A 24,323-nucleotide genomic window follows, 5' to 3' on the forward strand; every position below is an offset into this window, starting at 1 on the left:
AATAGGGATAAAGGGATATGTCTAGATATTAGTCTCTATGGTTTTCTTATTTACGATTGACTCTACTGATAATATCTCTAACAGACTGTACTTATACTATAATATCATTAACTACTACTATATATAATGATAACTAGTTATACCTATCTCTATGGTATCATCGGATGTTTAACTTTTGATTTGTTGGGACTGTGTGATTTTCGTTTACGATAAACCGCTTGGTCCTGTATACAAGACATTAGCTTTATCCACCAACATTCCCATTTGATTGATCATTGATATCAAGCTTTCAATGTTATCTGATTCTTATTGGATATAGAGATTAGCTAGTGATAACACTATCTATCTATCTATCTATCTCAATCATCAATCATCACTATCTACAACTTCATAGTATGATAACTACTATAACTATCTATTAAGCTTGTTTGACTATACGCGTAACACCTCGGATTTTGGTCTGATAACTTATATAGCGGAAATAGCATAAAAGGATCTTTTTTTTGTTTTGTTAGTCTGGGGGAAAATCGTACGGGTAATTTAAGGATAACTCTAATTGTATTATTATTAATAATAATTAATTATTATTAGCTTAACTGACGTTTTATTCCGTTATGTCGATTTGTGGAGAAATAGGAATAAAAGGTTTAATTACTTCTATCGGATAATACCAAATCAGTAATTGTAATAATAATTCAATCTCCATCATGATGTTGCTACCCCAGGTTAACTTCCGTTATTGTAATTATAACGGAATCTCTATCCTAAGGATAATAAATCGTTGGTGAATTAGTAATAACTAGAAGTAATTCCTATTTCTATTCATATCCCGGCGGGTATATCACCAGTATATCATTTTATTCAAACAAACTGACCCTTATCCGATTACAAATATTCCACTGTCAATATACTCAGTTTAAAATTCTACAAACATATCCATTACTCTAAAAATAATTATTATTCTGTCATATCGTTAGTTTCCCTGTATTCTATTTAGTTACCCCTTACTATATTAATTATTATTTTGATTTGCAGTTATGTAACCTGTGAAAATAAGTTTACAGGTTTTATGCAACATGTAAAATCAATTCTTTTTTTACAGGTTTTCCCGATTGAGAACAATATTGAAAAATTAAAAAAATTTCAAAATATTTACAGTCATATTGATCGAAATCATTGCAAGATATGAGTTCTGGAGAAGATCAACTGGTTTTAAACCTGGTTGAAAAGTTATCAATCTCTTCAAATAATGATAACCTGATTCCATTATCTTTGAAAAATTATTTTCTCCCATCGTTATATACTTTAGATCTCCAAATCAATCATACCAAACCTAATTTTCAAGGTGAATTACTGATTCAATTAATTAAAAATGATCAATGCAATAGTGTTTCAGAAAATGTGTCAATCACCTTACATTCTAAAAACTTAATCTTAACTCAAACTCATTTATCAAGTTCAAATTTAGAAAATTCCATTAAATTATCCACTACTTATAATAGACAATATCATACTGTTACTTTATCATGTTCATTACCTGATACCATTTCAATTTCAGAACTTATAGATCCAACCATTTCAATCAAATATATGGGTCAAATCAATACCATCAAGACTTATAAAGATGCTACTACCGGTTTATTCAAAACTAATTATCTTGATAATGTAGCAGGTAATGCCAATAATTATATCCTTGCAACTCATTTCCAACCAAATTTCGCTAAATTAGTATTCCCCTTAATTGAAGAGACTAATATGAAAGTGCCTATTAAATTATCCATAACCACCTTATCTAAATTCAAAGTATTATCGAATCAAAGTTTGGAATCAAATCAAACTTTAAATATGAGTGAAAATTCAAAATTCATTTTTAAAACTACTCCACCTATTAGTTCATCCGTGTTTGGTTTCATCATTGGAGATTTCGAATTCGTCGAAGATAAAGTCGATCATATTCCTATTAGAATCTATACCACTATAGGTGATAGTATCAATGCTTATTATGGATTAAAAGTAATTAAGAAAATCCTTCCCTTGATGATTCAAAAATTCGGTGCTTATCCATTATCAAAACTTGATTTCATAACATTACCCTTCTTAAACGATGGTGCGATGGAGAATTGGGGGATGATAACAGTATTATCGAATCAATTATTGATCAATGAGATTGAAGCTAGTAATAAACAGAAATTACAAATTCAACAATTGATCTCGCATGAATTGATTCATCAATGGCTTGGGAATGCAGTGTCGTTTGATGATTGGAGGTATCTTTGGTTGAATGAAAGTTTCGCTACTTTCTTGGGTAATTATTTCGTTAAGAATATCAATTATGAATCATCGCAAATCGATATGGTTGAATCATTCATGGATAAAGATAGTTTTGTTGGAAATGTGGGTTCTATCCAATCATACATGTCTAAAATCAATACCGGCTTATCGGCCACAACTTCAACCATCTTTGAAACCAACTCATATGAAAAGGGAATCATTATCTTGAGAATGATTGCTATTATGTTAAAGAAAGATCAAAATTATGATGACGAAAATTATAATGAATTATTACAAGGGTTGAAATCATTTTTTGAAAAGTATAATAATAAAGTGATTAAACCTTTTGAAATATGGTCTGAATTAAATGAATTAACTTCAGTTGATTTATTATCGTTCTTTCATTCATATTTACAATATGAAGGATTCCCCCTCGTCAAAGTTTCATACCCTCAACAGGATAAACTTCATATTGAACAACATCGATTCATAAATGATTCCACAATCGATCAATTACAATTAGAAGATTATCCTTTCCATGTTCCACTTTTACTTAAGATCAAAGATTCAAATGGTCAATTTAAAATCCTTAATATATTATTAACTGATAGATCGATTGATTTAGATATTCCTCAATGCCAATTAATCAATATTAATCATTTGAAAGGAGGGTATTATCGTGCTTTATATGAATTCGATGTTAAGATTTTTGATATTGATAGTAATGATTTGATTTCAATCTTACATGATTATGGGAAAGTTTTACTTTATTCAATTCATGGTACAAATGTTGAATTGATTCAATTTATTAATATTTTAATCCAATTCACTGATAAATCATGGACCGTGGATTGGAAAGTATTGAAAGTGGCTTTGACATATCTTGAATTATTAAACAATACGTTGATTAATTTCACTGCTTATGATGAGTTTAAAAATCTTTGGTTGAAATCATTCCTTAAGAAAATATATGAAAAGATTGGTCATTGGGATGATTTATTAACCATTAATCGTGATAAATATTCTTCTCATGAGTTCGAAGTAAGAAATTCAATCCTTACATTAGCTTTATTAACTATTGAAGAACCAAAATTAAAATCTAATATTGAAAAATTAGTATCGAAATTGTTTAAAAGTTTCCTTAATTCATCTAAATCATTCATACCCCATCAATTATTATCATCAATTTTCATTGGAACCATCAAACAAAACAATGTTCAAGATTATAAAAAGATCTTGGAATTAGTGAAGAATTCAAATACTTCACTTTTAAACCATACTAATCTTTCAAATCCAAATGAATTACAAACCATCGCCTTAAGTTCATTAGCGTTTGTCACTAGTGAAGAGTTAATCAACAAGACGCTTAATTTCATGATGACTAATATTGATTCCAAATTGATTGAATTGAGTTTAATTGGATTTCAATATAAACCGGCTATCAATGATCGTCTTCGATTATTCAATTGGTATAAGTTACATTATGATCAATGGATCTTAAAATCATTACGAAAAGGATCTGAATGGTCAAAACAATTAGGAAATACCATGAAAAACTTATCTACTATGGTATTAGGAGAAATCATGCAAAAGAATAGTTCTCAATTACAAGCTTTAACGAAGGAATTCATTTCAACTAAACTAACCAGTTTACCTAATCATGATTTGAAATCATTAGTGGAAGAAATTAATGAATCCAATACCATTAGAATTCACATCGCTAATGATATATATCCTCAATTAATCACTTTCTTGGCTGCCAACCCTTTAAAATAATTCTACATACGTAAATAGACGCCTCTCATGTAAATATAATCATAACATATGCGCTACCATGCGGTTCGCACTGTTTCTATTTTTATTTTTGTTTGGTAAATACCACCTTAATTTCTATTACCTTACCTAATTAGGCAATAGTGTAAACAGATGCTAAATTTAACTTTTTTTTTTTCAAATTTCCAACTTTCCTTCGCCAAACGGTAAGGGGGACAGGACAGCTTGGGAAGAAGCTAGCTAACGAAGGATAGGGTTCAAGGTAAAAAAGTATAATTGGGGTTTATCTGTTCATTTTTGTTTATAATTACTTCTTCTTCTGGTCATATCATCATCATCATGTCTAATCCTAATCATCATATGAGCTTCGTAGAAGAAGATGATGATCCATTCCAAGATGGTGGATATGAAGATTATCCCGAAAGTATCCAGTTGGGCTCGAATTACAGTAATACCAACTATAATCGAGTGTCTCTGTATAATATGAATCAACGTTATTCTTACCATCAACCTCATTCACCTCCTCCTATGGTTCATTCTAGAACTCCATCTTTAGGAGTGATTCAATCTCCTCCTGGATCTCAATATGGGGGTGGTCCAACCATGGCTCCACCACTTCAATTCCAACCTATTCATTATAATACTCATCCAACTTCTAATTCTGGTAGTGATGAAACCGGATCATCGGTTACATTAAATACAACTCCTACTGCTAACAAATTTAAAGAATTAAATCCTGTATATCATCATACTAATAGTAGTAGTTTTGGTGGTGCCACTATGTTTCAGTCTGATTTTCATGTCAATAGTGGCTTATTAAGTGGAAATAATCCATTTCAAAATGGTAATGCTAATGCTCATGCTCTTTCAACTGGTGCGGCTGCTTTCAGTGGTGCTAATTATATGATTAATCCTTTACAAGATGCTGATAATGATGATGATTTAGATCCATTTGGAGATAATGATTCATTATACCTGGAAACCGGTGAAGAAATCGTCAGAAGAGGTGCTACTATCAAAAGAAAGAAAACAGTTGGATTTAGAGATAACACTAGTAAAGATGATGATGAAGAAGATGAATATTTCGTCCCCAAATTGCATTATACCAAGACAATTAAAAGAGCAAGATTAGTTAATGGGAATTATATCATTGATGCTCCAGTTCCAAAGGCACTTTTAGAAACTTATGGAAGATCAAATAATAATACCAGTCATGAAACTTCATTCTTAAGATATACTGGTGCTACTTGTGGTCCTTCAAATTTCCAAAAATTCAATTATACCTTACGTCAAGAGTTATATTCTCCAAAGAGAGAAACAGAAATCATGATTTGTATTACGATGTATAACGAAGATGAATTCTTATTAGCTCGTACTTTAAAGGGTGTATTTGACAACATTAAAGATTTAACTGAAAGAGGGAATTCTTCAACTTGGGGTCCTGAAAGTTGGAAGAAGATTGTTGTTTGTATTGTGGCTGATGGTAGATTACAATTAAATAAACGTTCACAAATGCTTTTAGCTAGTTTGGGGGTTTATCAAGATGGTTATGCTAAATCTAAAATCCAAGAAAAATCAGTCAAATCTCATATTTATGAATATACTTCAACAGTAGGTATTGATGAAATTAATGATAAGATTCATTTTGGAGTTAATTCAACTCCAGTTCAATTAATGTTTTGTTTAAAGGAAAAGAATTTAAGAAAGATTAATTCCCATCGTTGGTGTTTCCAAGCATTCTCTCCAATTTTAAATCCAAAAGTAGTGATGCTTTTAGATTGTGGTACTAAACCAGAAAAGGATGCCTTTTATTACTTATGGAGAGCATTTAAAGATTCAAATGTAGGTGGTGCTTGTGGAGAAATGAGAGTTTCATTAGGTCCAAGTAAAAAATTATTAGCTAATCCATTAGTGGCAGCTCAAAATTTCGAATATAAAATCTCCAATATTTTAGATAAACCTATGGAATCAGTATTTGGATTCATTAGTGTTTTACCTGGTGCTTTCAGTGCTTATAGATATGAAGCTTTATTAAATGTTAATAGTAAGGGACCATTAGAAAAATATTTCAAAGGGGAATTCTTGCATAATGGTAATGATGATGAAGATGGAGAAGAAGATGATGAAAAGGATGTTAAGGAAAGAAATTATCGAGAAGCAGGTTTATTCACTTCCAATATGTATTTAGCAGAAGATAGAATCTTATGTTTTGAATTAGTGGCTAAGAAAAATCATAATTACGTATTAAGATATGTTAATGAAGCTAAAGCTGAAACAGATGCTCCAGAAAAAATTGATGAATTCGTTTTACAAAGAAGAAGATGGTTAAATGGGGCCATGTTTGCTGCTATATATGCTATGTTCCATTGGACTAAGATTTGGAGATCAAATCACTCTTTATTAAGAAAATTAGTATTACAATTAGAATTCTATTATCAATTGGTAACTATCTTAGTGTCATGGTTTTCATTAGCATCATTTTTCTTAGTATTTAGAATTTTAACAGCTAATTTAGGAGCTACTGATATGCATTTTGAAGTGGGTAAATATCTTGCGGCTATATTTTTATGGTGTTATGTTGGAGCGGTGGTAATTGCATTCGTATTAGCATTTGGTAATACTCCTAAGGGAGCTCGGAAATTTTATACCCTTATTGCTGTTTGTTTTGCGATTTTAATGGCATATTTAATGTTTTCCGTTATTTTCTTAGCCATTCATACTGTTAAAGCCATTATTTCTGATAATGGAGGATTCACTCCTATTATGATGTTTACCAATTCCAAATTTAGAGATTTAATTCTTTCTATTGTTTCCACTTATGTATTATATTTTGTGGGAGCTATAATTTATGGAGAACCAAGTTTTATGTTTACATCGTTTGTACAATATGTGTTATTATCACCATATTATATCAATGTGTTAAACATTTACGCCTTCTGTAATATTCATGATGTTTCATGGGGTACTAAAGGAGTGGTTCAAGCTAAAGATTTAGGATCAGCTAAAATCGTCAATAATAGAGATGAATTTGTGATGATTGTTCCTGGAGTTGAATCTGAATTAAATGAATCCTATTTAAATACAATTAAAACATTAAAAAGTGAAGAAATGGTTAAACCAGTGAAGAAAACATCAAGAAAATCAAAGGAAGATAATGATTCTTATTATGCATTAATAAGAACCTTAACGGTATTAGCATGGATGTTATCAAATGCGATATTGATAGCTATAGTCTTACAAGCTGGGGGTGTTTTAACCGGGACATATAATAATGATAATGGGAATGATACTTTAAGTTCTAATTCACAAGTATTTTTATCGATTATTTTATGGATTGTGGCCGGATTAGCATTATTTAGATTTATTGGAAGTGTATTATTTTTAATATTCAAAGCATTTAGACCATTAAAATGGAAATTAAGAGGGAAAAAGAGTAAAGATGGTTTATTAAGAAAAGAAATCGTTTAGAGTGGGATTTTGATTAAACGTTCGGTTTTGGTAATTTTTAGTGCCAAATTATTTATAAAATATTTACATATATAAAAATACATTAATAAAATAAAAACAATTGCATATCATAAACTTTTTCAAGTAAGATAACCTAATCAATATGTATACCATTTCTTAGAACCAACAGAGAATAGGGTAGTTCAAATATTCGAAGTTGTTAAAGTAGAAAGTGTAATAATTTAAAGGAAAAAATTGCAACCTTATAATTTAGAAACGTGATCAAATACACGTGATTGATTTCTTTTTTTAAAACAAGCGTCTTTGACTTTGATTTACCCCTCTTTTAACTCTGATATAAACAGAAACTTCAATTATGACAAACAATTAGTTTTTATCCTAACTTAACTTAGTTGTAGAAACTGTAATTGTAAGCATAAAAAGCCTTGATATATAGGGCTGAATGGCGAGTAACTATACAAGAGAAGAAGAACGGTATAAGCCAACCCGTTCATCAACACGGACCGCAATGTAACAAGTAAATATTTTTGAAAAATGGTTATAATCAGACAAAAAAAGAATTTTTAATTTTAATTTAAATCGGAACTTTAACAACCATTGAATGGAAACTGTAAACTTAATGTCATATTGCATAAGGTGGTAGAGGGGAATAAGAATAATAAGCGGTTATAAGAGGCATTTCAGGAAATAAACATTCGCTCTCTAAAATTTTAATTAATTAATCTAAATAATCTGTGTCTGTGAGTGGGTAAGCCAATAAAATGAATCTAACAAACAGAAAAATACCCGGTGATTTTACTTATTCTGTAATGAAACTAACGGTGGAACCAATTGTCCACCTTAAGTTGCCTTACCGCTTATGCCACTTTAACTTTAACTCTAACCTAAAATAATTATTGCCCACATAGATAGATAGATAGATAGAGGTATGGTGAGGGACTTTTTAGGATTGAAAAAATTTCTTTTTTCCACTAAATTTTCTTAATTTTAATTGCCTAACGGTTTTTTTTAATGGGCTGAATTATAATTGCACAAAATTCTCGTTAATTTTTCTTTCCTTCTCGCTGTTGTTACCTTATTTTTTATGTTTTTGCGGTAATTTTTTTCATTGGCTCTCAAATTGTCCGCTAATAGGATGGGTTAATTCTCACTAAATAGAAAAAAAAATTTTAAAATTGTATAAAAAAATTTATTTTTTTAAAATCTCTCACTAGAATTCACACATAATTCGTTGGTTGATGTGGAGACAATGAAATATGTATAATGTATCTAGTCTTTGTTTCACCAAATATGAAAATTCTTTCGTACTGACAAATCAGATACTACAGTAGTTTGATTTTAAAAAAAGAAATTACCTAAACTTATAATTGGTGAACCCTCTTTGTGATATGCCTCGCACATCAATCAATTAATTAATTAATTTTAGCGTTTATTTTATAATCTTTCCATACTTACTCCGAAGTCAGGTCCAGCAGACAATTATCCCAAATCAATGTAATTAAAACTTAAATGGCAACTGATGGTTAAACCTGACATTTTATCTAAAGTGTAAAAACAATTCTATAAAAAAACAGTATTATAGTTGTCACTTCTAGGTCTTCAACCCTCCTCTCGAATGCTCCCCAGACGTTAACCCCAGTAGAGTACAGTAAAGTAAGACAAGAAATTTTTTTTTAAACAATAAATAACCTGTAAACTTCTATTATACGTGTTTAGAGTTTCTCTATAGCTGTTGTATCCGACAATTTATTTTCGATTTTATACTTACCTTAATCAATATAGAATAAGGATAAATTTATCAATTTCTTCGGAGTTGTAAAGGAGTTATAGCCAGATTTAGCATATTTATAAAACTCGTTGGTCCATTTTTACCGCGCCGTTGTATTCATGTCTACAAAATCGGTTAAATGATAATTAATTCGCACCGTATATACCATTAACTCTGTTACCAAGACATTTTTAGATCTTGTTCTTAACAGCTAACATAGATCCATGGAACACATCTACATCAAACTAAATGAACTTGACACACTTGGAATACACCATCATAAGACTTTGTATAAAAAACAAAAAAGAAAAACAAATTGAATAAAAAAAAAGCAATAAATAGATTACCACATTTATGGTGACGAATAAATCACTTTAATGACCAAGGTTGCAAATTGATATACTATACTATACTATACAGTCGCTTGTGGTGGATAATTATTATTTGTCGTGTGAAGATATGATTCGGTCCGAGTGAATTAAGTCAGTTAGAATAGGGCTTGCATATAAACCATTTATACATTTAGGCCCGGTTAAATCGGTATTAGAGAGAGAGAGAGAGAGAGAGACTGACTATCCATACAAGAGTTACGTAATAATAATAATATAACTAAGAAAATATTCTTTTTACAGTTTACATCAGGGTAAGATAAGGATAGTGGATGAAAATAAAAAACAAAAAATGTCTGATTTTCTTAACCTGTACTTTTCATTGTTTGTTTTTGTTTTTCTCATTTGTTTGTCATTTTGAGAAATAAACTGTAAAATCTAATTTTTATTTATTTTAGGCTAAATTTTCCAGGGAGAAAGAGAGAGAGAGAGAGAGAGTTAATTATTTTATTTATCAATTTATTACTGAGAGATAGATAAAAGGATCTACTTAGTCCTATTGATTGTAATGTTGTAATAAATTATTTCAATACTACTGGAATACTCTTAATTTGGGTTTAAGTCAATCTCTCTCCACAAATCCCCTCCAGGGTTACTTCAATTGATGATGTCCATGTTTATTATCCATTTGAGAAAGTACAAAAGCGATATGAGAAGAGAAGAGCAGAGCTGAGATGAGATGAGACTGTGGGTAGTGCACGTAATTAATGGAAAGATGTGAAGCGATGAGGGAAGGGGACACACACTAAATATTTTTGGTCGTTCCCACACATTATTTATTACTGCGCTTAGTCAACGCTTATATAATCGTTAAACCAAAAAAAAAAAGTGTCTGATAAATAGAAAGTCGTGTGGGATTGCTCAAATAATAATGATGAGACAACTTTATCAATGTGATATTTTGTTGCATATTTATAAATAAGGTAATGTACGAACAACTTCATCATCAAACGACCAGTAATTGATTAACGAATATTGACATCATTAAAAAAAAAGTAACTAATAATAACAAATGATCGTTCCTCTTCCTTTTCCTCTACCTCTCTGTAACAGTCCATATATTTTGGAAAGTAAATTACGTGCATGGTTATATAATCTATCAAAAAGATTGTATGATTTTTTATTTTATTCTTATTATTTTTGTCTTGTTCGTAAGCACCCACCATCCCCCCATCAATTCATCGTTCTATGCACATAACTAGCATATGGTAATATAGAAATAACTCGTACAATTATTGCTAATGGTTATTAGTAGTAGTCGTAGTTGCCTAATCAAGACATGAAATTAAGCACGTTTAGTCCTCAATGGTTTTTAGAGTTTTCGTTTTGGGGTTTGAAAAAGAATATACCGACAGAACAGAACATAACATAACAGAACAGAACAGACAGCCATTGTGCGTTGCTTATATACAGGCGGTGCAAAATAGAACAAAATAAAAAAAAAAGAAACAAACTTTAAATTGACTAACAGGTACAGAACAAAAAAAAAGAATGAAAAGAATGAAAAATGTTCAGCATCCCTAACCAGCATAGAAATGGAGAAGTTGATAAAGAAAGCGAAAGTGGTAAAATCTGTACTATTAAGCGATAGATTTGGAAATTGATAATAACTTGGAATTTAAAAATAATACTCAAGATTAAACTTCTAAACTTACTATAGATTGATAGATATTGATATAAAGATAGATAGATAATAAAACTGTGAATAATTAATTTTTAGCGGCTTGTCTTATCTCGCATTAATTACTTAGCGCAACAGTTAACTACAGTATAATGAACAAACTATTATTATTATTATTATTATTATTATTACCAAACCATTATTTTATAGTGATTTTAACTGACAATTTCATAAAAGAGGAGAAGTAGAAACAGGGAAGTATACCTGTAAATATAATATATATATATATTTGGAGCGATGAGCTAAATTGATACATCATTAGAAAATAATAATCAGACAGAAAAGGGAAAGAACTACTACCTAACTAGTGATACTAGGTAGAGCAATAAGACTCTTATCAATATTATTTATATTGCAAGCATAAAGGATAATAATAAAGGAATGGACAAGATAGATACATACAGAATCAGTAAAGAATGTTAATCACCAGTGATTTATTGAGGAGATTAATAACTTTTTCAGGTACCAATCCTCCTTAAAAGAAGTTTCCTATCTAATCAATTGGAAAGGGTAGCTCAATAATTCATTGTCATTATTCGTTCTTGCATCTTTTATTATTATCATCTTTATGGCTCAATTTGTGAATGGCTGACTATAATCCTAGTTAAGTAATAACAAGCAAGTATGATCAGGCACATAATAACGGAAACAATCATCTTTAAACCTTGCTTTTGAGCCAGTAAAATTGATTGACCCGGATAATCGGCCAAATGGTACATAGTAATTAAGTACTGTAATAACTAAATTAGAGGCAGTTTTACCAGCAAATTTGGATTAGCGTGAAATAAAAAAAAAAAAATGTGTTCCACTTTCACTAAAAGGAATACATACTTCCAGCCTTGTCAGTGTCTGATTATCAAAATCTTATCCGACAATTTTTGTTTTTGATTCAATTTTTACAGGTTTTCCCATTTGGGAAAGTGATGTTTTTGTCAGATATTTAGAAAGGGAAATTGTTTGTTTTTATTTTGATATTGATGCACTATGTCAAACCTCATTTTTGTTTATTATTGTACCCAATTGGGCAAGAGTTTGAGATGAGAACAGACAAAAGTGCAGGTTTAATAATTTAAAATTTCTTTTTTTTTTGTTTTCTGCCATACTATAATCCCTCATTCAATCAGACAAAAATAGAGGGATTTTTTTTACAGGTTGTACCAATTCATAGTTTCCCTTTCTCTCATAGAAAATTTAAAATTTCAACAAAAACTGGTCGTCGTCGTCGTCGTCGTCCAAATTTCCCTCCTCTCCCTAATTTCTAATATAAATACTTTCAATTGTCCAATTTATATCAATTAGTTATTAATTTCAATTCTTTTTTATAAGATTTTCTTTTCTCTTTTGATTTTTCTCCTTTCATTAGTTTTCACGTTTTTACTTGTTTGTTAAAATAATCAGTAACTATGAGTGCAACTGAACCATCCAAAGAAAAGGTCGACAAAGTCGCATCCGATGATGAAGAAGATGATATTGATCAATTAATCTTGGATTTACAATCCAATCAAGGTGGTGATGAAGAAGAAGATGAAGAGCTTGATGAAAATACTTTCAAAGCCGTTCCAGAAGAATTATTAAAAACTGACCCAGCTGTTGGTTTAAATGATGAAGAAATCCTTAAAAGAAGAAAGAGATTTGGTTTAAATCAAATGGCTGAAGAAAAAGAAAACTTATTCTTAAAATTCATTATGTTCTTTGTTGGTCCAATTCAATTCGTTATGGAAGCTGCTGCTATTTTAGCTGCTGGTTTAGAAGATTGGGTCGATTTCGGTGTTATCTGTGCTTTATTATTATTAAATGCCTCTGTTGGTTTTATCCAAGAATATCAAGCTGGTTCTATTGTTGATGAATTAAAGAAAACCTTAGCTAACTCTGCTAATGTTGTCAGAAATGGTCAATTAATTGAAATTGCTGCTACTGAAATTGTTCCAGGTGATGTCTTACAATTAGAAGATGGTACTGTTATCCCAACCGATGGTAGAATTATCTCTGAAGACTGTTTATTACAAATTGATCAATCTGCTATTACTGGTGAATCTTTAGCTGTTGACAAGAGACATGGTGACTCTTGTTACTCCTCTTCTACTGTTAAGACTGGTGAAGGTTTCATGGTTGTTACCGCTACTGGTGATTCTACTTTCGTTGGTAGAGCTGCTTCTTTAGTTAACAAAGCTTCCGGTGGTACTGGTCATTTCACTGAAGTTTTAAACGGTATTGGTACTACTTTATTAGTTTTCGTTATTCTTACCTTATTAGTCGTCTGGGTTGCTTGTTTCTATAGAACTGTTAGAATTGTTCCAATTTTAAGATACACTTTAGCTATTACCATTATTGGTGTTCCAGTTGGTTTACCAGCCGTTGTTACCACTACTATGGCTGTCGGTGCTGCTTACTTAGCTAAAAAACAAGCTATTGTCCAAAAATTATCTGCCATTGAATCCTTAGCCGGTGTTGAAATCTTATGTTCCGATAAAACCGGTACTTTAACCAAGAACAAGTTATCTTTACATGAACCATACACTGTTGAAGGTGTTGAAGCTGATGATTTAATGTTAACTGCTTGTTTAGCTGCTTCCAGAAAGAAGAAAGGTTTAGATGCTATTGATAAAGCTTTCTTAAAATCTTTAATCTCATACCCAAGAGCTAAAGCCGCTTTAACCAAATATAAAGTTATTGAATTCCAACCTTTCGATCCTGTTTCAAAGAAAGTTACCGCTGTTGTTGAATCTCCAGAAGGTGAAAGAATTGTTTGTGTTAAGGGTGCCCCATTATTCGTCTTAAAGACTGTTGAAGATGATCACCCAATTCCAGAAGATGTCCATGAAAACTATCAAAACACTGTCGCTGAATTTGCTTCTAGAGGTTTCAGATCTTTAGGTGTTGCTAGAAAGAGAGGTGAAGGTCACTGGGAAATTTTAGGTATTATGCCATGTATGGATCCTCCAAGAGATGATACTGCTGCCACTGTCAATGAAGCTAGATCTTTAGGTTTAAGAGTTAAGATGTTAACTGGTGATGCTGTTGGTATTGCTAAGGAAACTTGTCGTCAATTAGGTTTAGGTACTAACATTTATGATGCTGATAGATTAGGTTTATCCGGTGGTGGTGACATGGCTGGTTCTGAAATTGCCGATTTCGTTGAAAATGCTGATGGTTTCGCTGAAGTTTTCCCACAACATAAATATAATGCTGTTGAAATCTTACAATCTAGAGGTTACTTAGTTGCTATGACTGGTGATGGTGTTAACGATGCCCCATCATTAAAGAAAGCTGATACTGGTATTGCCGTCGAAGGTGCCACTGATGCTGCTAGATCTGCCGCTGATATTGTTTTCTTAGCTCCAGGTTTATCTGCTATTATTGATGCTTTAAAGACTTCCAGACAAATTTTCCACAGAATGTACTCTTATGTTGTTTACCGTATTGCTTTATCTTTACATTTAGAATTATTCTTAGGTTTATGGATTGCTATCTTAAATCAATCTTTAAACATTGATTTAGTTGTCTTCATTGCTATTTTCGCTGATGTTGCTACTTTAGCCATTGCTTATGATAATGCTCCATATGATCCAAAACCAGTTAAATGGAACACTCCAAGATTATGGGGTATGTCTATTGTTTTAGGTATAATTTTAGCTATTGGTACTTGGATTACTTTAACCACTATGTTCATGAGAAAGGGTGGTATTGTCCAAAACTTTGGTGGTGTTGATGGTATTTTATTCTTACAAATTTCTTTAACTGAAAATTGGTTAATTTTCGTTACCAGAGCTCAAGGTCCATTCTGGTCTTCAATCCCATCATGGCAATTAGCTGGTGCCGTCTTTATTGTTGATATCATTGCTACTTGTTTTACTTTATTCGGTTGGTGGTCTCAAAACTGGACTGATATTGTTACTGTTGTCAGAACCTGGATTTTCTCCTTCGGTGTTTTCTGTATCTTAGGTGGTGCTTACTACTTAATGTCCAACTCTGAAGCTTGGGATGACTTCTGTAACGGTAGACCACAAAAGAAATCTCACGATAAGAGATCATTCGAAGATTTCTTAGTCTCCATGCAAAGAGTTTCTACTCAACATGAAAAATCTAACTAGATTTAGATTATGTTATGTCCTACCCCCATTTATAGAACAAATCAAGATTGGTTGAAGAATTAAAGTCTTTCTTAATATTAATATCTTTTTTTCTATTTTAATTATTGTTGTCATTCATTAATTTGTTATTTATTTCTTAAGTATAATTTGTTACCTTTTTTTATTTTTTTTTGAAATTGAATATTTTCTAGTTTATTTTGGTAATTTCCCCCTTAATTGTTACTTTAATATAAAGAGAATATTATTTATTATAAGTCAATTTCATTAAAATTCAATCAAAATTTACAAATTTATACTTTATTGATGATGCTGCTTATTTTTATGGTGATGGTGATGCTTTTGGTGGTTATATCTTATTATTATTATTATGGTTTTTAGTTTGGATGCTGATTTTGAATCACTCATTCAACAATTTCACTTTCAATCCTTCCGTTATTTTTTTATTTCATTTAATTTTTAATTTCAATCCATTTCCAATCATTTATACTGTGAAGAAACTACAAAAAAAACTATAAAAAACTTTCTACAAAAAAAAATCCCCGTTGATACAATCTTAGAAAAAGAAGTTTATTTAAAATGAATCTACTTTTATTTATTTGGTTGTGGTTGTAAACAAGTCATTTCCCCATTTCTTGTTTTCTAATGGTGTTTTATTTGCAGTCTTTTCTTCTTTATTTTTCTTATTGCTTCTTTTCAAATGGTGATGGTTATGTGTGGGTTTGATATAATTTTGACATGTTATGATGATATGAAAGAGGATTTACCTTCTATTCTTTTTTATTCTTATTTAATTTTTTATTAATTTGGTTACCCCGGTTTAATTAATCAAATCCTTCTTTTCATGTCTCGTATATGTTGATATATTGGTATCTACATTTTATTGAAACAATTTCCCCTAGTCATAGTATTTTTTTTTTATTTTAACATTTATTACCATTTCCTCTACACGTATTATAGGTTTTATTTAATCTTTTTATATTTTTTACAATAATAGATAATAATATTTAAAAAAATAACTTAGTAAATTGTAACTAGTATATGGTAGCAGCTAAAATGGTTATGGTACACACACACACACACACATTTTTTTTGATCTCATTGAAAATTTTTTTGACAAATCTGATTTTGAATGAGAAAGGGAAAATCTCAAATCAAAAAATTTACAGCATCCAAGTAGGACTAGGAACCAGAACCCAACAATCAACACTATTTAACTTCATCATACCCCGTGTATACTAAGGCTATCATTCTGTCAGCAGTCAGTATCACGAACACACCTTCATCCATTGTATATTAGACCCAGGCGTGTTTTTGTTTTGAATTTAAACTCCCAACCGATTTGGAGATCAGTACCCAAACCTTGCTTTACAGATCTTTCCATTTTATATGTATATTAGATATCTCAGAACACAGTCATTTAGTCATTAGCATCATCTGTTGAATCATATTAGCTTCATTTTTTTCTATCATATCATTCTTGTCATCATCATATTTTAGGTTTTCTTCCTTCCTCCCTCCATTTCATTATTGTACATTATTCCCCCTTCAACACGTCGCTTAAGTTAGTTTAGGTCTCAAAAAGCTTCGTATTTGTATAGTAGTTTTGTTTATTAGTCGGATTTTTAAGTTATTAGCATATCATACCCTCCATATTATTTAAGTTTTTTTTACTATCATTATGTCTACCAATTACACATCAAGATCAGCATCAATTTCAACTGCGGTTGACGATGCCACTAAGAATTTATCTAAATTCTCGAAACCAGGTTTAAGATCAGCTTCATTTGGTTCCAATTTCTTTGCTAAAGATGCTCCTAGTTTCTTATCTCCAACCACAGAAGAAACTACCGCACCAACCACCGCTGTTACCACTGCCATTGTTGATCTTTCTTCAAATTCACTTGATGATAACTCCGTCATCATCACTAAGGAAAATGACGTTACTGTTGTTGATGATGAAGATGCTAAACCATCTGAATTGGATATTGTTGGTGCTTTAGTTAATCTTGATTTAGACGATGATTATACTGAATCATCACAAGATCAAATCAAACAATCGCAACCACCAAACGATCAACCAAAATCAACCATTCCTTTCCTGAATCAACCTTTATACGGTGGTGATAATTATCCATTTTATAATCATCCATACCATCCTCATCAAGGTTCATTAACTCCAAATCCTTCTTTACTTGGTAACGGTGCAGGTCCATTTGGAAACAATACTCCTTCGTCAACCTGGAATAACAATTTCATTCCTTCTTCTGCTCCTCCATTTGGTTACAATAACAACAGTAACAATAATGTTAATGAAATTCAAAATGATTTACCAATGTTTATTAAACCATTTGAGCTTCCATCTGAAGAAGGTAAAGAAAATAAAGCTGATCATCCTCCATTTAACAACTTACATTTACCATTCTCAACCCCACCACCTCCACCACCACCTCATTCTAATCAATTATTTGGTGGTATCTTAGATTCAAACCCTCCATTTATGATTCCTCCTCCATCAGCTTCAGGTAACAGCAATAGTACTCAAAGTAACACCCCAGATATTGAAAATATTACTGCTAATGAAGGTGCTGAAAGTTCTACAACTACTACAGGAGAAATCCCAGCTATTCCATTCCATAATCCTATTCCAACTCCTCCAAACAATGGTAATCAACAACAATTCCATTTGACTGATAATTTCTCCATGCCACCTCCATCATTAGGTGGATTAATGCCACCACCTCCTCATCCTCATGGTCATCCACCACCTCCTCATCAACTTCCACCAGCTGGCATGTGGAATCACCAACCTCCTCTTCAAATGCATCCAAATATGAGAAATGCATTCATGGATAATAGAATGATTCCTCCTCCAAGTCAATCTCCAGGTCCTCATCATCCATCAATGTTACCACCTCCACCACCATCTTCTATGCCTTATATGAACCAATTCAATGGTAATATGAGAAATAACAATGGTAACCACCATCACCATCGTCATAACAGAAATGGAGGTAATTATGGTTATATGAGTGAATCTAACATTCATCGTAAAGTTCACAATAACAATAACGGTAATAATCATAACAATAATAGAAGAAAAGGTGAAGATGCTTCTAAATATGTTAATGCTAAGTTAGAAGATTTTGTGGGACAAATTTTCAATTTATGTAAAGATCAACATGGATGTAGATTCTTACAACGTCAATTGGATTTAGGAAAAGATTTAGCGGAAGGAAAGTTGAATAAGGATGCTAAGGAAAACACTGAATCATCAGAAGATGAAGATGCTTCTAATAGTGTCATTTTAACTAATGATATTGCTGCTACTATGATTTTTAACGAAATTTACTTAAAGATTGTCGAATTAATGACTGATCCTTTTGGAAATTACTTGGTTCAAAAATTATTTGAAAATGTATCAAATGATCAAAGAATTATTTTAGTTAAGAATTCATCAGTGGAATTTGTTAGAATTGCTTTAGATCCTCATGGTACTAGAGCTTTACAAAAATTAGTTGATTGTATTTCTACTGAAGAAGAAAGTAAAATCATTATTGAATCATTAGGTAGTCATATTGTTTCATTATCTCGTGATTTGAATGGTAATCATGTGGTTCAAAAATGTTTACAAAAATTGAAGCCCGCTGATAATCAATTCATCTTTGATGCAGCTTGTCTTAACTGTAATGAGATTGCCACTCATAGACACGGTTGTTGTGTTTTACAAAGATGTTTAGATAATGGTGATTTAAGTCAACGTAAACAATTATCGTTAAAAGTAGCTGAAAATGCTACTAATTTATCCTTAGATCCATTTGGTAATTATGTGGTTCAATATGTATTATCAAGAGGTGACAATGATTCAATTCAAATGATTATGAATCATATTAAATCCAATATTATTTCTTTATCGTTACATAAATTTGGATCCAATGTCATTGAAAAATCATTAAGAATTCATAAGTTAACCGATAATATCATTGATGAATTATTACAAAACACTGAAAGATTCAATGATTTATTAAATGATGCTTTTGGAAATTATGTTTTACAAACTAGTTTAGACGTTGCTGCTCCTCAACAATTGACTAAATTATCCCAAGCATTACAACCATTATTGTTAAGTATTAAAAATACTCCTCATGGTAGAAGAATCTTATCTAGACTTCAAAATGTTGTTTAATCTTGATCACTTTCCTCTATTTTTTTATATCATCGTTTGTTGCGTCTTATGGTAAGATGCATCGCCTATTTCATGGCATATTCCATTCTATCATACCATATCATATCATATCAAATCATATCGTACCATATAAGTACATATCATTATCTTAGTTACATACTGTATATTCCTAATTTTGTATATTAATATAAATAAAGTTTTTATAATTATAATTATAATTATCGGTACAAATTTTAATTTGGCCGATCGTTATCTCTTGCCATTTGGGTGTGAGCAAACCAAAAAAAGATTGTTATCAAATTGAAAGTTGAAATTTTTAACTTCATAACCATATCATCATAAGCTATTTGATTAAGTCAAGGTCTATAGGAAGACACGTATCAGGGCGGTATACAGAAGATGGAATGATGTCGTCGCTTGAGATGTCTCAAACTAAAATACGATTGGACCAACCGGAAATGGTTGGTGATGAAGAAGATAAACCAAAGTTGAAAAAGAGAAAGTACAGTAGAGGAGGTTGTATTGAATGTAAAAGAAGGAAGATGAAGTGTGATGAAGCTAAACCTTTCTGTCATAACTGTACGAGATTGAAGAAGTCATGCAATTATCCTCCCAAGCAACAATTCAGATTTGAGTCGATTTCGAACAACAATAATGGGGTTAAAAATGGTAGTACGACCACTACCAAACCTGGTATAAACAATAACAGCTTTGAGTTAAGAACTTATAATCCTAATCCACAATCAAGAGCTACGAATCCAACTGATGGAAGTAACTCAGTGATATCTGATGTAAGATCCATGTCACCAGCCATAACGGTTGGATTAAATGAAAGCAATATAAGAGGGGACAAACCACTGGTGGTACCTCCTTCTCCTTCCTCCAAAACCAAACAAAATGGTGTTAGCAGCAATGCTAATGCTATTTCAAACAATAAAAAGATGTTTAAAAATGCTATATCTGATATATTAGCCAACGAATCGATATCTACCCCAATATCAATGTCCCCATTCGATGATAAAGAAATGAAGAATCTATTTGATGAGGCTTCTTTATTGGTGAATGATTTGAATGGATTAGTATCACTTGATTTCTTTGAAATGAGTGCTGCTCCTGATGTTCCAGGTAAGCCAAATAAAGATGTTTTACGAACTACTGATAAGCTTGAAGTTGAAGGTATTCAATTATCGGCCGTGCATAATAGAAGTGAAACTAGTTCACGATCAGAAACGTTTGAAAGGTTAAATTTCCAAATTGATGAATTCTCCAATAAGATAAAGCTCAATTTATCCCCTATAGATGTCGATAGTCCCTTGTATTTCCAAGAATTTATGAAAAGTGAACATGATTTCTCAATATCCAATAGTGAATTGATTTCTCGAACTTTAAAACATTATAACCTTGATGGACCTCATGAAACTTATTTGAATTCATTAACTCATACTGACTTATGCTTTCATATGTTCCCCTTTGCCTCATCTATAGAGTCAAATGAAATAATCAAGATTTTATTAAAATATCTGAATAATTGTCCATATTTGCTAACTTCTTTATTAGCTATATCAGCAACATTCCAATTCAATCAATCCGATAAGAGAGTGCACGAATTAAGTTTTCAAAAATATATAACAGTATGTTTACAGACTTTAAGTGATGCTTTCCTTGATAAAAATTCAAAAAAATATGAAGTTAATGATATTGAAAAATTACTTTTAACTGTGTTGGTATTAGCGTCTAATTTCACGGCGACTACGAACTCGGGGAGAAACATGTATAATAATTGGAAAACTCATTTAAGAGGAGCAAAAGATTTATTAATGAATTATTTAACTGTTTATCAACAGAAGAACAAATTCAATATCTCAGGAGGTTTAGCATTAGCCAAAACTTGGTTTTATGCTATTGAGTCAATAGCTGGTTTAATTTCACCTTTAGGAGGAACCATAAACAGTGTGGTTCGAAACATGAAGAACGATCAAGAGCATGTATTCTCCAATGAAAATGATAATTTATTATATAGTGAGATTGCTTACTTTAATAAAGAGGTTAATCCTGGATTTCATGATGCTTTGATAAGAATAGGATTATTAACTAATCCTCCCGCAGGTTCAAAACTGTGTGAGTTTAACTTATATCTTGGATATACTATTAAATTGGTTGATATAATAGCTGAACTTGTTAAAGTAATGGATTTATTAAGGAGTGAACCTAATTTGCAGATTGACTCCACTGAAATTGCCAAACTCTTTTCGCTAATTGATGCTGCCAAGGATGAAGAAATCGTTACTGGTTTAAATAAAAATAGTTTTTTCATTATCCCAGCTTCAAGTCCTGGACACCCGGAATACTCCATCCACTCTCCTGATAAGATTATTTTACCCCAATCTTGTTATGGTAGCTATACCAATCTGAAGGGAGAGAAAAATTATTATTCTTGGTTTGATTTAAGTCAACGCTTACATCTTAATGCGTTATATTTACCGCTATTGACTAAAAAGGGGTTGCTAAACTTACCTACATCAAGCCCTGTAGTTAGAGAACTTTTTGATTTCATATTGGACTCAGCCTTCTTTATCAAATCAAAACTTAACGATAAAGACGATTATGAAATGGATAAATCTATTATCGTGGCCGAGACCGAACTGTATTATTTATCCAAACAGACATTTGACATTAGAGCCATTATGGTTCTAGTTCCGTTCCGAATCTGTTGCAGATTTGCCAAGAGTGATGACGATTTTGAGAAACTAGAAGTTTACTTTATTGGGTTAAAGAAATTAGGTAATGGAAGTGCTCAATCGGCGTTAGATTTATTGTATAAGTATAAAGCCAGAGCCAAGTCCAACGGATCGGATACCGTCATCCACGACGAAATGGGGATGATTCCGTTTGCCTAAGTGTTATTATTATTATTATTATGATTATTATATCTATTCAGTTCATATTTATATAGCGTAAAGTTGCAAATTTCATATTTAGCTAAACGATGTAAACGATGTAAACGAAGAGCGTAAATTCTTTTTTGTTTGTTCGACCCGCCGCAGGAACGGTCCATAAATTGAAAATCGTAAACAAAAACTGTCAAATCAAAATAGAGATGAAAAACTATTGTACGAACTCATTCTTTCTTTCTTTCTAGTTATAGGAGATAGTGTGTAACATAGATCGATATAGGAAAGATGTCAGAGGAAAGTTCAGCTCCATTACTTGAAGAAACTGTGGTAGAACAAGTTTCAGAGCCTGTTTCAGCTGTGGATCAAGTTTCACAGCCAGTTGAAGAATCAGTTCCAAGAGGTTATTTACCTAAAGAAGATATTGAATGGGAGTTCGGAGGTCCAGCAGGTGCGGTTGGGATGATGGTTGGATTCCCACTTTTAATGTGGTACATGTGGATTAGTGCTCAGTTCAATGATGGATATCCTGCTTGGCCTGAAGTTGATCAAACCTGGGGTGATTTCTTAGCTCAATTATGGGATTACTTTACTAGTTATGGTTTACCATCTTTCAAAGTTTGGTTATTTTTCACTTCATTCATTTTAATCCAAGCTGTTTTCTATTTGACCTTACCTGGTGTTTGGACAAAGGGCCAACCTTTAACTCACTTAGACAATAAACAACTACCATACTTTTGTAATGCCATTTGGTCATTCTACACTTCAATTGTTCTTTCATTGGTGTTACACTTCACTGGTTTACTCAGATTAACTTTGTTGATTGATAACTTTGGTCCTATCATGACAACTGCTATCTTCTATGGAATTTCATTATCAATTATCTTGTATTTAGTTTGTATTTATGTTACTGGTGATTATCATAGAATGACAGGTAATCCAATTTATGATATCTTTATGGGTGCTCCATTAAATCCAAGAATTGGTAAATACTTAGATCTTAAAATGTTCTTTGAAGTCAGAATTCCATGGTTCATTTTATTCTTTTTATCATTATCCACTTGTTTCAAACAATATGAAGATTATGGAAAGGTGTCACCTCAAGCTATTTTTGTCTTATATGCACATTGGTTATACGCCAATGCTTGTGCTAAAGGTGAAGAATTAATCGTTCCAACTTGGGATATGGCTTATGAAAAGTTTGGATTTATGTTATTATTCTGGAATATTGCCGGTGTTCCATTCACATATTGTCATTGTACTTTATACTTAGCATATCATGATCCATCAGAATACCAATGGTCTACTGGATACAATGTCGCTTTGTTTGTCCTTTTATCAGTTGCTTATTACTTCTTTGATACTGGTAATCGTCAAAAGAATAGTTTCAGAAGACAAATGGCTGGTAATAGTAACTTGAGAAAGACATTCCCATATTTACCATATTCTGATTTAGTTGATCCAAAATATATCAAATGTGAAAATGGATCAGTATTATTAACTGATGGATGGTATGTTTATGCTAGAAAGATCCATTATACTGCTGATTGGACTCAATCTTTAACTTGGGGTTTAATTTGTGGATTTGGATCTCCATTCCCATGGTTCTTCCCCGTCTTTTTCTTTATTGTTCTTACTCACCGTGCATTTAGAGATCAAAGAAAATGTGCTAGAAAATACGGAAAAGATTGGGATAGATATTTAGAAGCTTGTCCTTATATGTTCATCCCATATGTCTTTTAAGCAGATATTAAGAAAAACTAAAACGCACACATTAATTGTCATTTGGCTAGTTAAAGCTTTAAAAA

At 31.5% G+C, this 24,323-nt stretch overlaps 6 protein-coding genes across 6 annotated transcripts; all 6 read left to right on the forward strand. All coding sequences in view use genetic code 12, as the record gives it.

Moving 5' to 3' along the window:
- Positions 1–1,185: 1,185 nt before the first annotated feature.
- On the forward strand, positions 1,186–4,047 carry DFJ63DRAFT_322136 (uncharacterized protein; the record flags this gene model as incomplete). The annotated part of the gene is made up of 1 exon (XM_064907394.1): positions 1,186–4,047. One exon carries the CDS (start codon positions 1,186–1,188, stop codon positions 4,045–4,047), a length of 2,862 nt encoding a protein of 953 aa, XP_064763588.1.
- Positions 4,048–4,824: 777 nt separating this feature from the next.
- CHS8 (Chs8p) lies at positions 4,825–7,512 on the forward strand (the record flags this gene model as incomplete). The annotated part of the gene is made up of 1 exon (XM_064904751.1): positions 4,825–7,512. One exon carries the CDS (start codon positions 4,825–4,827, stop codon positions 7,510–7,512), a length of 2,688 nt encoding a protein of 895 aa, XP_064763589.1.
- A 5,241-nt stretch (positions 7,513–12,753) lies between these two features.
- Positions 12,754–15,441, forward strand: PMA1 (H(+)-exporting P2-type ATPase; the record flags this gene model as incomplete). Its single annotated transcript, XM_064905794.1, has 1 exon — positions 12,754–15,441. One exon carries the CDS (start codon positions 12,754–12,756, stop codon positions 15,439–15,441), a length of 2,688 nt encoding a protein of 895 aa, XP_064763590.1.
- Positions 15,442–17,119: 1,678 nt separating this feature from the next.
- On the forward strand, positions 17,120–19,624 carry DFJ63DRAFT_311584 (uncharacterized protein; the record flags this gene model as incomplete). The annotated part of the gene is made up of 1 exon (XM_064905795.1): positions 17,120–19,624. The coding sequence occupies one exon, from the start codon at positions 17,120–17,122 to the stop codon at positions 19,622–19,624; it is 2,505 nt and encodes an 834-aa protein (XP_064763591.1).
- A 179-nt stretch (positions 19,625–19,803) lies between these two features.
- On the forward strand, positions 19,804–22,610 carry LYS144 (Lys144p). The gene has a single exon (XM_064906843.1). It carries the CDS (start codon positions 20,029–20,031, stop codon positions 22,519–22,521), a length of 2,493 nt encoding a protein of 830 aa, XP_064763592.1. The 5' UTR covers positions 19,804–20,028; the 3' UTR covers positions 22,522–22,610.
- ERG4 (delta(24(24(1)))-sterol reductase) lies at positions 22,473–24,315 on the forward strand. The gene has a single exon (XM_064906844.1). It carries the CDS (start codon positions 22,804–22,806, stop codon positions 24,256–24,258), a length of 1,455 nt encoding a protein of 484 aa, XP_064763593.1. The 5' UTR covers positions 22,473–22,803; the 3' UTR covers positions 24,259–24,315.
- Positions 24,316–24,323: the final 8 nt, after the last annotated feature.

The sequence above is a fragment of the Scheffersomyces coipomensis genome (genome assembly GCF_036884675.1).
Source record: "Scheffersomyces coipomensis strain NRRL Y-17651 chromosome Unknown DFJ63scaffold_2, whole genome shotgun sequence".
NCBI lineage: Eukaryota > Fungi > Ascomycota > Pichiomycetes > Serinales > Debaryomycetaceae > Scheffersomyces > Scheffersomyces coipomensis.